Source organism: Bufo bufo, chromosome 6, assembly GCF_905171765.1.
Source record: "Bufo bufo chromosome 6, aBufBuf1.1, whole genome shotgun sequence".
Classification (NCBI taxonomy): domain Eukaryota; kingdom Metazoa; phylum Chordata; class Amphibia; order Anura; family Bufonidae; genus Bufo; species Bufo bufo.
The window spans coordinates 212,747,659-212,760,078 of record NC_053394.1 but is presented as its reverse complement, the minus strand read 5'-3'; the positions used below and the strand labels follow the sequence as shown (position 1 = coordinate 212,760,078).

The 12,420-nt window shown below is 50.4% G+C and overlaps 1 protein-coding gene across 5 annotated transcripts in view; it reads left to right on the top strand.

Moving 5' to 3' along the window:
• The window catches only part of DLG5 (discs large MAGUK scaffold protein 5), a 233,215-nt gene that overhangs the window by 185,001 nt on the left and 35,794 nt on the right, over positions 1–12,420 (top strand). For all 5 annotated transcript variants that reach the window (XM_040438900.1, XM_040438901.1, XM_040438897.1 and 2 more), the window contains one exon: positions 5,244–5,440. In XM_040438900.1, the coding sequence (XP_040294834.1) occupies positions 5,244–5,440 (197 nt within the window). The remainder of the gene's footprint in view (positions 1–5,243; positions 5,441–12,420) is intronic.

Here is a 12,420-nt window from a genome sequence, read left to right as displayed (position 1 = left end):
ATGGAATCAGCCCACTGAGTAGGCAGGGAGGTCGCCAATTCCATGGCATTCCGCAGTACGGTATGGCTCTTTTCCTAGGCAGAAGATGCAGCCTCTAAAAAGGTGCTCATTTTGCTCCCTTTCATGGGCGTCAAGCTTTTTGGAAAGAGTCTGGAAGAACTTATTTCTGAAGCTACAGGTGGTAAGAGTTCTCTCTTGCCTCAGAAATTCCCCCGTTGTCGTCCCTTGTCAGCAGCACGTTCTTAGCGATTTCGCTCCTTCTGATGGGGACTCTTCTCGGCTCACCTTCAAGCCCAAGCCCTCTTGGCACGCCTGCCCTAAACCTTCCAAGCCCCTGCCTATGAGTTATTCCTCAGCACAAATGTCTTCTAGTCTGCTGCTCTCCTTTCAGGATGCCTGGCTCACAAGCGTGGACGACACTTGGGTTCTGGAATTTGTATCCTCCGGAGACAAGATAGACTTTTCCGTCCTTCCTACAGGCCGGTCCTTCTATTGTTTGCCTACCCGATCCCCATCTCGGGCAGCCCCAAGAAGGACGGATCCCTCCATCCCATAATGAATCTAAAGATCCTCAAATCATTTTGTCTGGGTCCGTCACTTTCTTATAAAGTCCCTCAGGTCGGTGATAGATTCCCTGGAGGTGGGCGATTTCCTGTCATCTATCGACATCTGGGATGCCTTCACATCCCTTAAGCCCTGTCTCCTCAAATGTTCCTTCGCTTTGCGGTTGGTTATCTTCATTTTCAATTAGTGGCATTTTCTTTCAGGCTGGCCTCTACCACAAGGGTCTTCATGAAGGTCATGGCTACCCTCATTGCACTTCTCCGCACCAGGGGAGTAGTGGTGATACTCTACCTGGACGATCTTCTGGTGAAGGCTCGATCTCGAGACAACCTTTTCAGCCTCCACATCACCCTGAATGAGAGGTCTGCGTTCAGGCGGCTGGTGAATCACTCCAAGTCCTCCCTCTCGGTATGATCTTCGACATTTGCCTCAAATGGGTTTTTCTTCCCCAGGACAAGGTCGGTGCTCACCTTCGCAAGCCGTCTCCTCTGTCCATCAGGGAGTGCATCTTGGGCCGGATGGTTGCTGCCTTCGAGGCAATCCTTTATACCCAATTCCACACCCGGTCCCTTCAGCTCTTAATTCTCGCCCGGTGAAACAGGGCTTCGTCTGGTCTCAGTTGCCTAATTCTTCTTTCTCCTTGAGTCCGCCGTGACCTGCTTTGGTGGCTGAACCCCCGGTCAGTCTCCCTTGGCAGGTCCTTCCTATCCCTCCTGTGGCAGGTGACCTCCATTGATACCAGTCTTGCCCATTGGGGGGCAGTCTTTGGTTCTCTCACAACCCAGGATCAGTGCTTGGTGGGGGAAAGTTCCTTACAGATCAACATTATTCAGCTCAGGGCCATTTACCTAGCTCTCTCTCATTGGACTCTCCTCCACCAGGGTCGCCCTGTCCAGATCTAAACGGACAACTCCACTGTGGTGGCTTATTTAAACCACCGGGGGGCACCAGAAGCACGGTTGTCCTGACGGAAGCCTCCCGCATCCTCTGGTGGGCGGAGAGACACTTTCCTGCTCTCTCCGCCGTCCACATACCCAGAGTAGACAATTGGGCAGCTGACTTTCTCAGTCGTCAATGTCTCTACCCAGGTGAGTGGTCTCTCCATCTGGAGGTGTTTCAACAGCTCTGTCAGCTTTGGGGTCTCCCAGACATGGGTCTTTTTGCCTCCCGCCTGAACCCCAAGCTTCCAGTTTACGTCGCCAGGTCACTGGATTCCCAGACTCTTGTCATGGACACACTGGTGGTCCCGTGGTGCCAGTTTGCTCTCCTCTACCTATTTCCCGCCCTTCCACTGCTTCCTCAAGTTCTCAAACGCCTCAAGATGATCGAATCCCGGACATCTTGGTGGCTCCAGATTGGCCCTGAAGGGCATGGTATGCATATATTGTCTTTCTGTTCATCGAAGCTCTGTGGCGCCTTGCGCTGTGCCCCAACCTTCTTTCTCAAGGTCCGCTGTTCCACCTGAGTTTACCATGGCTTCATTTAACGGCGTGGCTTTCGAGGCCATGATCCTAAGGTTTTATAGTCTCCCCAGACTGTCTTCCAGACAAGGCTTAACAAGCATAAATCCCAGTCTGCTAGGATTTACCATCGTACTCGGAAGTCTTATTTCGCATGGTGTGAATCCACTGATGTTCACCACCTTCTTTTTTCCATCCCTAGGATTCTTTCTTTTCTTCAGGCCGGTCTTGTGAAGGGTCTCCCTCCGGCCTCTCTCAAAGGTCAGGTTTTGGCTTTGTCCGTCCTTTTCAAAAGCCTCTAGCTTCTCGCTCCCAAGTGAAGACCTTCCTTCAGTGGGTGGCCAATTGCGTTCCCCCTTTCTGTCCCCCTGTGGAACCATGGGATCTGAATCTGGACTTAAATGCTCTTCAGTCTTCCCCTTTGGAGCCCTTGAGAGGTTTCTCTTCTTTTTGTTTCTTTTAAGGTTGCCTTTCTTGTGGCTATTATCTCCATTTACAGAGTTTCTGAACTCGCAGCTCTCTCTTGCAGGTCTCCCTTTTTTGGTTACTTACCAGGACAAGGTTGTCCTTCACCCTGTTCCTTCCTTTTTTCCCCAGGTGGTCTCTCCTTTTCACATTAATCTGAAATGTGAGATTGTACTGCCTTCATTCTGTCCCAACCCCTCTGATTCCAGACAACGGTCTCTCCACCGTCTTGATGTTATCCAGGTAATCCGGCTATATTTGAAGTTAGCAGTATTTCCGTCACTTCAACGCCCTCTTTGTCGTCCCTGAGGGCTCCTGTTGGATTTGGTCGACCATCAAGTATGTGGCTAAGGGTCAAGCTCCTCCTTTCAGGGTGACCGCTCACTCTACTTGGGCTGTCGGGGCCTCCTAGGCAGTCCGGCATTAGACTTCTGCTTCCCAGCAAGGTCTCCACCTGGGCCTCGGTTCATACCTTTTCCAGGTTCTACCACATTGATTCCTTGGCCTCTGCAGACACCAGTTTCGGTTGCAAGGTCCTGCACACAGCGGTACATTAGGTGTTTCACATGGCTGTCTCTTCCCGCCCTCGGGGACTGCTTTGGAACATCCCATGATGCTGTGTCCCCTAATTCCATTTATGAGAAAACCTGGATTTTTGTACCGTAAAATCCGTTTCTTGTTGGATGCCTTGGGGGACACAGATCCTACCCTTGTTTGGTTGGTTCTCTTCCAGGTTTAGGACATGGTGGCTTTTGGTTTTCAGTCTGTTTTGCTGTTCTCCTACTGCTTTAGTACCAATTGGTTAGTCCAGTGTCTGCACAAAGCGTATAGCCCACCTGGGCGGAGCCAATGCTCTTCTTTTTCTAGTGTCAGTCTCCAAGTGGCAGCTGGACATATACCCCATGGTGCTGTGTCCCCCAATGCATCCAACGAGAAACAGATTTTACGGTAGGTACAAAAATCCAGTTTAAGTGATAACTCTGCCCCATAGACTCTGCTGCTGGCCCTAATAAGTGTTCTGTATGACTTCAGTTCTGTAGTCACAGGCTACATTCAAAAAACATAATTTAAAAATGGATAAACTGTCCATTTTTAACAGACGTTTTGTCACTGATGCCTTTCTGAGAAGTACTCCTATTCAATTGTATGAGGGCTGTCACTCAATGAAAACTGACAAGATCGAAGTTGTTCTATTTTTTGACGTGTTATTCATTGGCCATCAAAAAAACTGCCGTTTGAATAACCCCTAAGACTACCATTGTTCACACATCCATTTTTCACTGTTGTGTGAATGTAGCCTTACACTGCTCAGTATTGCTGTCTAATATCCTCCATGCTGCTGCTGCTACAGAGAGATAGGGAGCAGGATCTCCCCTACTTTCTGTGATCAATTAATGGGAGCAAATAATCTTAACCCACTTAAGGGGGAGATTTATCAAAGTCCGGAGTTTTCAGAAAGTGGTGAGGGCAGCATACAAAACCACTTGTGACAATCTTGGAGTTTACAACTTTTTTTTCTGGCAGGAAACCTCCCTCTATGGCTTTCATGGCCAAAATGCAGTTTAGTAAAAACAGCCTTGAAGTCACAGATTGAAAACCTGATGGTTAATTTCCTATTCTGTTCCAATTTCTGTTAATTTTTTGCCATACAGGTTTTGTGTGGCTTTAAAGGGATTCTGTCATCAAGATTTTCAATATGGAGCTGTTCATATCATCCTCTCAGTCTCCATTATTTAATTAAAAAATACTAGTTTTACCCCCACCTGTCCTTTTTCATTTTGGATAAAAATCGGTTTTATTAATATGCTAATTACCTTGCTAACATGCCCAAGGGGCTGTCCCTCCGGCCGTTTGTGCCCAGCCGCGCCCCTTATCTCGTAGCCCAGCGCCGCCCCACTGCTAATTATGCACTCCTCTCATCGCCGATGGTGCGTCGTAATCTCGCGCATGCGCCCTAAATCCACTGGTCAGCGCCCGTGCGGTGTCCTGGCAGCAGCCTCAGTGAACGAAGCGTGCATGCACCAGCTGTCTGCGCACTTCGCCCGCGGGCGCTGACCAGTGGATTTAGGGAGCATGCGCGAGATTACGGCGCACCATCGGGGATGAGAGGAGTGCATAATTAGCAGTGGGGCGGCGCTGGGCTACGAGATAATGGGAGCGACTGGGCACAAGCAGCCGGAGGGACAGCCCCTTGGGCATGTTAGTAAGGTAATTAGCATATTCATAAAACCGATTTTCATCCAAAATGAAAGGACAGGTGGGGGTAAAACTAGTATATTTTTAATTAGATAATGGAGACTGAGAGGATGATATGAACAGCTCCATATCGAAAATCTTGATGACAGAATCCCTTTAAATTGCCAAGTACTGTACATCCACCCACATATACAGGCACACATTACTGCCACTACTGAAACCTTGTAGGATATTGTTTATCTGGTATTTTGGATCCACACAAGGTGTGCATAACCTGTTGTTCTGGTAAGTTCTCCTTTAAAGGCTTTAATACGACAGCTCTATGTCTGGAAAAGTCCAAATTTTGAACGAAAAGTTTTTATATAAAGAAACAAAACACAGTTTGCCTATGTACTAAACTAGTCAAAATGCATCTAAAAGCAAGGAAAATTAAATCTACCTCATCCCACCGCACCAGAAAATGAAATTCTTCGAAATTATTTTGTATTATTTCTTTGCTTTTTGTTTGGAAATGCTCTTGATAGACATGCCAGTTAGATAGTAATTTGATTGTTTTAGGATGGAGCAAGAATATTCCCGCCGACTCAGTGTTTCTGAAGTACGAGATGAAGGTGGTGCAGCAAAAACTCTTTCTGCAGCTGCTAGGAGGTCTTTTTTTCGAAGGAAAAACAAACATAAGCGAAGTGGGTCTAGAGATGGCAAGGAGCTTCAAGGATTGGACACAATCAGCACAGATTCTATCCCCTTCCTCGATGGTGAGGGAAATTTTAAGAAACAGTCTTAAAGTGAAACAAATGATGCTTGTGAATGAATGCCATATAGCTTGTTTGCCCACTAGATGGCAGTATTTATGAAAATTGCAATGTGTTGCAACAATTTTTCCATAAACAAATAAAAAAAGGACATAGACAAAAGTAGAAAGAAAAATTATGAAAAATATGTATCGTACATAAAGATGGAAATATACAGTATATACAGTGGATATAAAAAATTGAGACAAAGATAAATCATTTCAGAACTTTTTCCACCCCTAATGTGACCTATAAACTGTACAACTCAATTGAAAAACAAACTGAAATCTTTTCCGTAGAGGGAAGAAAAAATATAAAAATAAAATAATGTGTTTGCATAAGTGTGCACACCCTTAAACTAATACTTTGTTGAAGCACCTTTTGATTTTATTACATCACTCAGTCTTTTGGGGTATGAGTCTATCAACATTGCACATTTTGACTTTGACAAAAACACTCCAAATCTGTCAGATTGCGAGGGCATCTCCTGTGCACAGCCCTCTTCAGATCACCCTACAGATTTTCAATTGGATTCAGGTCTGGGCCATTCCAAAACTTTAATCTTCTTTTGGTGAAGCCATTCCTTTGTTGATTTGGATGCATGCGTTGGGTCGTTATCATGCTAAAAGATGATGTTCCTCTTCATGTTCAGCTTTCTAGCAGAAGCCTGAAGGTTTAGTGCCAATATTGACTGGTATTTGGAACTGTTAAGAATTCCCTCTAGCTTAACTAAGGCCCCAGTTCCAGCTGAAATAAAACAGCCCCAAAGCATGATGCTGCTGCCACCACCATGCTTCACCGTGGGTATGGTGTTCTTTTGGTGATGTGCAGTGTTGTTTTTGCACCAAACATTTCTTTTGGAATTATGGCCAAAAAGTTCGACCTTGGTTTCATCAGACCATAACACCTTTTCCCACATGCTTTTGGGAGACTTCAGATGTGTTTTTGCAAAATATGTCTGGCTTGGATGTTTTTCTTCTAAGAAAAGACTTTTGTCTTGCCACTCTACCCCATATATGAAGAATACAGGAGATTGCTGTCACATGTACCACACAGCCAGTACTTTCCAGATATTCCTGCAGCTCTTTTAATGTTGCTGTAGGCCTCTTGGTAGCCTCCCAGACCAGTTTTCTTCTAGTCTTTTCATCAATTTTGGAGGGACATCCAGTTCTACGTAATGTCACCATTGTGCCATATTTCTCGCCCATTTTTCTTGGGGGACACAGGAGACCTTGGGTATAGCTCAGCTCCCTAGGAGGCGTGACATTAAGTGAAAACTGTTAAGCCCCTCCTCCAGCAGCTATACCCTCAGCCTGGAGAGAGAGACTCCCAGTTTTTGCTTAGTGTCCAAGGAGGCAAGACCTGTTTTTTTCTCTCCTTATAAAATATAATAAAATATTTAATTTTTTTTCTCTGGATTTCTTCTTCTCTTCAGGGACAACAGAGACGCACTAGACCTCTCTGTTTCTCCCGGGGTCGAGCTGCGCCAGTGCCGGTCATCCGCACTGCTGCCTTCCCCACAGAAGGCAAGGTGGACCAGGGCAGCCTAGCTCCCCTGCATCCCGCCAGCGTAAGGGTTGCCCGCACGCCAAGTCCCTCTTCCAGCGTCCTGCCACTACGGTGCCAGTAGCTGAAGGGGCGACCCTGCTGGAACGGACCGAGGGTGAAGACGGCTGATGGTGAGAGAGTGGCTTCTCCAGCCCAACGCCCCCCCCCCCCACCCGGTCTCCTGCGTGACTGACCCCCATACTCGGGCAGGCTGGCTCCTGGGGTGTCTCCTGTCCTACAATCATCCTCTCCCCTGAAATGGCTGATAACAGGGGGCATACTCGGGCAGGCTGGCTCCTTGGGTGTCGCAAGGGGTGCAATCCATGCTCCCAGCTCCCCCTCCTGCCCCCTACCTCCATGGGACATTGGCGGTCACCTCACCGCTCCTCCGCGGCAGCCATGGTATAGCCGCTTTGCCTCTTTTCCCTGCGGCAGGGCCGGGAGGCCCGCGCCAAGCTGCCCCAGACCCTCCTCTGCCCGCCCCTGCTATGGGGATTCACGGGCTCCCGGTCGCCTGACTCTTCCAGCCGCGGGGTGGGCTCCCGTGGCCGGCATGTACATGCAGGCGCCTTCGCACCGCTCCGGGTTCCTCCTGGCCCCGGCCGACCGTCTGCACATCCCGGTCGGCCGGGCGCCACAAATTTAGACCCCGGCTTCGCGGCCTTAATTGCAGGGGGAGGGAACTTCTCCCAGGCGCGAATTCTTCCCGCCTGGAGTTTCCTCCTCCCCCCAGGCCAGATCCCAGTTAACCCCTTAGGTACCGGCCATCTCCATGGGCCGGCTCCCCTATAGGGGAGGCCCTCTGAGATCTGGGCCTTCCTCATGGGCCTGTATGGTGGCCCCTTCCTACCTCTCAGAGAGGCTGTGTCATTTTCAAAAATAAGAATCCGTATCAAGTTTGTACGCTATGGAATTCTTGTTGGCTGGACGCTGCAGCCTGATCTCGGTAGAGCTGGCTATGTGCATGCCCCCCTTCCATAGGCGGCATGTTGCGCTCCCCGGACATGGCGCTGGCCAAAGTACATGCCCCCTCCCGAGTACAGTGTCGACCAGGTGCATGACCCCTTTCTATAGGCAGAATTCCGCACTCTCACCGGTTACGGTACTGGCCTTGTGCATGACCCCCCTTCCTAGGCGGAATACTGCACTTTCACCGGCTACGGTGCTGGCCATGTACACAACCTCCTTCCATAGGCGGAATTCGGCACTCTCACTGGATCCACTGCCGGCCATGTGCATGACCTCCTTCCATAGGCGGAATGCTGCACTCTCACTGGATCCGCTGCCGGCCATGTGCATGCCCCCCTCTTCCATAGGCGGAATACTGCACTCTCACTGGAGGTGCTGGCCACGTGCACAACCTCCTTCCATAGGCGGAATTATGCACTCTCACTGGATTCGCTGCCGGCCATGTGCATGCCTCCTTTCCTTAGGCGGCATATGGTTGTTCTCTCGCCGGTACGTTGCTGGCCATGTGCATGACCCCCTTCCATCGGCGGGGTGCTTGCACTCTCACTGGATGCGGTGCTGGCCACGTGCATGACCCCCTTCCTTAGGCGGAATACTGCACTCTCACCGGATACGTTGCTGTTCATGTGCATGACCCCCTTCCCTGGGTGGAATACTTGCACTCCCACTGGATGCGGTGCTGGCCATGTGCATGACCTCCCCTCATTCCATAGGCGGAATTTTGCACACTCACGGAACTCAAGGCTGACCTTGTACATGCTGTGCTGGCCTCGTGCATGTCCCCCTTCATTGGCGGGGTAGTTGCACTCTCACGGGATACGGTGTTTGGTGGATTATTGCACTATCACTTAATGCGATGGTATCCATGTGCATGTCCCCCTTCCCTAGGTGGACTTCCTGCGTTCCTACTGGATTCAGTGCGGCCATGTGCATGACCCCCTTCTGGGCGGAATATGGTGTGCCCTACTTCACTGGATGCGGTGCTGGTCTTGGGCATCACCCCCTTCTTAGGCGGGCCTTTACACTCTTGCCGAATGCAGTGTTTGCCAGGTGCATATCCCCCTTTTCTAGGCGGACTGTTTGCGTTCCATCGCATACTGTACTAGCCTTGTGCATGACTCCCTTCCAGTCGGCATATTGCACTTCTGTAGATACTGTGGGGCTCTGTCGATGGCCCCCTTCCCATAGTGAATATTTACAGTGGGCGAACATTCATGCGCGCTCTGTGCATTGTATGGGCTGTATATGCCTTCTCCTCCCGTAGGTGGGTTGGCATTTTCACTGCTTATGGGGCTGACCGTATGTATGTCCCCCTTCCTCCCGCGATATACGTGTTTCTCTTGGGATACGATGCTAGCCGCACGCCTTACACTCTTCTCCAAAGAAATCATTCTGCTTCCACCTGGTCCGGACGTGGTCTACTTGCTCTCTGCCTGCACCGAGCTAGGCGGTGCTCATTCCCGGGTTTGGACAGTATTTTGTGGTTCCGCTTGTGGCAGTATCCACCATGCTCGTAGCCCTTCCACCCGTGGGGTGTTCATGGCTCCTGGATGCGTACCCATGGACGAGAGGGCTGTCTGCAGCGCCCTTCGAATGCTACGTTGGCTCTGGCGGGACTACGGTTCCCTCACCTACTACCATTCCCTCCTCTTCCCTTTAGTGCCGCTCTGCTGCCAGGTTCAGGCCGCTCTCCTTTGGAGGGTCACCCAACTTCTCTTGGGTGCTTCGGTTATGCCAGGTCCGGGGGACCTCCACCTTGCGTTCTTCAGGGTGTTCGCCTTCTGCGAGCCGGGCGACACACAGAGTATTGGGTGTTCTGCCTTTGAGCTGTCCTACTCTGACTACCCTGTTACCCACTCCTCCTTTCGGTTGGAGGGGTTATGCCGGCGTCTGCCTCGACTGCTTCTTCTCCCCGGCTCTGTTTTGGCTCCTGCTCAGAGCATATCCCTCCGATGTGGCTTCTGCCCTGGTCAGGCTTCAGAGGCTGTTCCTTCACAGCCCTCTCGTCGGGAGAGTATGGTTGTTGACTTGGATGGTTCCGGAGTTCCTGTTGTGACCTACACTAGCTGTACTGGCCGTGTGCCCACTTACCGTGCCTACCGCGTTCTGTCCTAACACTTAGGTGACAGATTGCGTTTTTCCGTTCTAGGCGGGGGTCCTGCTGTAAACTTACCTTCTCGGTAAGTTGACCCCCAGGCTTGAATCTGGGTCTCTACAGTGGTAACTGTAGCGCTTCCAGCACTTACCTTCTATTCCTTGCCATATTGACCCTTAACTGGTAGGCCGTAGCCTCTCACTCCCTGTACTGGTAATCCGTTCGCTCGGGTCTGAGGTAGTGATGGTGCCCTCAATTATACCTCATCCGTCTCGAGGTTAGTTGTCTCTGCCTTACCTGCCGTTTTTTGTTCCGCGACTACTATCTTCCTGTTGTACTGGGGGTAGCTGCATTGCGTTCTACAGCAAGGCCATCCTCATCCCTTCCTGTTGTCCCTGCTTGAGGACTACTCTTCGGTCAATGATTGTCCTTAAATCTCTCTCACAGGAATGGTAGAACCCCTTCCTCTGGTGGCACCATCGACATGGACTTTAGCCTGACTTGTCTTGGCATCTGTCGGCTACTGGACGGACCCCTTTGGTTCCTTCCGTCCGTTCTTCTGCTCCCCCACTCCGGGTGGCTACGGGACGAAGTTGCTCGTGGGCCGATGGACCAGCTTTGCCGGACTCTTCCGCCCGTGGTACTGGTCTGCGCCTGATCACATTGTATTTTTCTTTTTTTTTTTTCTCGCTTGCCTAGGCGATTTCCAGCGGGCACGCTGGTTTTCGCTCTCAGCCGTGCTTCGTCCAGGATCTATTATCGGACTTGGAGATCTTACCTGTGGTTCTGTGGGAAGCTGGGCGTTCCCCCACTCTGCCTTTCTCTCCCAACGGTTCGGGCCTTTCTCCAGTCCGGCCTAGACCTGGGACTGGGACTCTGTTCCTTGAAGGGTCAAGTGTCGGCGCTTTCCATCCTCCTCTGGCGTCCCCTGGCTCCTCTCGGGCCTGTCAAGACCTTCAGCCACGGGGTGGCTCATTGGTTTCTCTGTACCGTCCCCCGATACCGCCCTGGGAACTAAATACTGTGCTCTCGGCGCTCCAAGCTTCCCCCTTCGAGCCGTTACAGAAGATCTCTCTACGCCTTCTGTCCTGTAGGTCCTGTTCCTTGTGGCCATCATGTCTCTCAGACGGGTGTCTGAATTAGCGGCCTTTTTTCTTTTTCCGAGCCTTTCTGTCCTTCCCCACGACAAGGCTGTTCTCCATCCCGTCCCTTCCTTTCTTCTGACGGTGGTATCTGCCTTTCTTCTTGACGAGGCCATCGTCCTCCCCTCCCCTTCCCACCCCTGGGAACGGACACTGCGCTGCTTGGACGTTGTTCAGGCCTTGAAGATTTACTTGGAGATCACCGGCTACTTTCGGCGCTCGGACTTTTTTTGTGGTAACGGAAGGTCCGCGCATAGGGTTGTTGGCCTCCATGGTGGCTTACTGCACCAGGGGCAAGGTTCCGCCTTTCGGTGTCGCTTCTCATTCCACCAGAGCGGTCGGTGCCTCTTGGGCCTAGAGACATCGGGTTTCGGCCGAACATTTGTGCACGGCGGCCACTGGTCTTTCTTGCATGCCTTTACCAAGTTCTACAGGGTGCATACTCATGCATCGGCGGTTCCTTGATGCCTACGGGTGCTTCAGCTTGGAGCTGTGGTCCCTCCCCTCTTGGACTGCTCTCGGACGTCCCAAGGTCTCCTGTGTCCCCCAAGGAAAATGGGCGAGAAAATTAGATTTTTGTATAACTTACCAGTAAAATCTCTTTCTCGCTCTTCCTTGGGGGACACAGCACCCACCCATTCATTAGTTTTTTCTACACGGTTACAGACTTGGTTTACCCCATTGGGTAGTTGGCTGGTTGGTTCCACATTGTTGGTCATTGCCTTTTCTCACTACTTGGACACGCAACTGGCAGTCTCTCTCTCCAGGCTGAGGGTATAGCTGCTAGAGAAGGGGCTTAACAGTTTTCACTTAGTGTCACGCCTCCTAGGGAGCTGAGCTATACCCAAGCTCTCCTGTGTCCCCCAAGGAAGAGCGAGGAAGAGATTTTACTGGTAAGTTATACAAAAATCTAGTTTTTTTTTCTCCACTTGATGATGACTGTCCTCACTATGTTCCATGGTATATCTAATGCCTTGGAAATTCTTTTGTACCCTTCTCCTGACTGTTACCTTTTAACAATGAGATCCCTTTGATGCTTTGGAAGCTCTCTGTGGACCATGGCTTTTGCTGTGGGATGCGACTAAGAAAATTTCAGGAAAGACCAACTAGAGCAGCTGAACTTTATTTGGGGATAATCAGAGGCACTTTAATTGATGGCAGGTGTATGCTGACTTCTATTTAACATGATT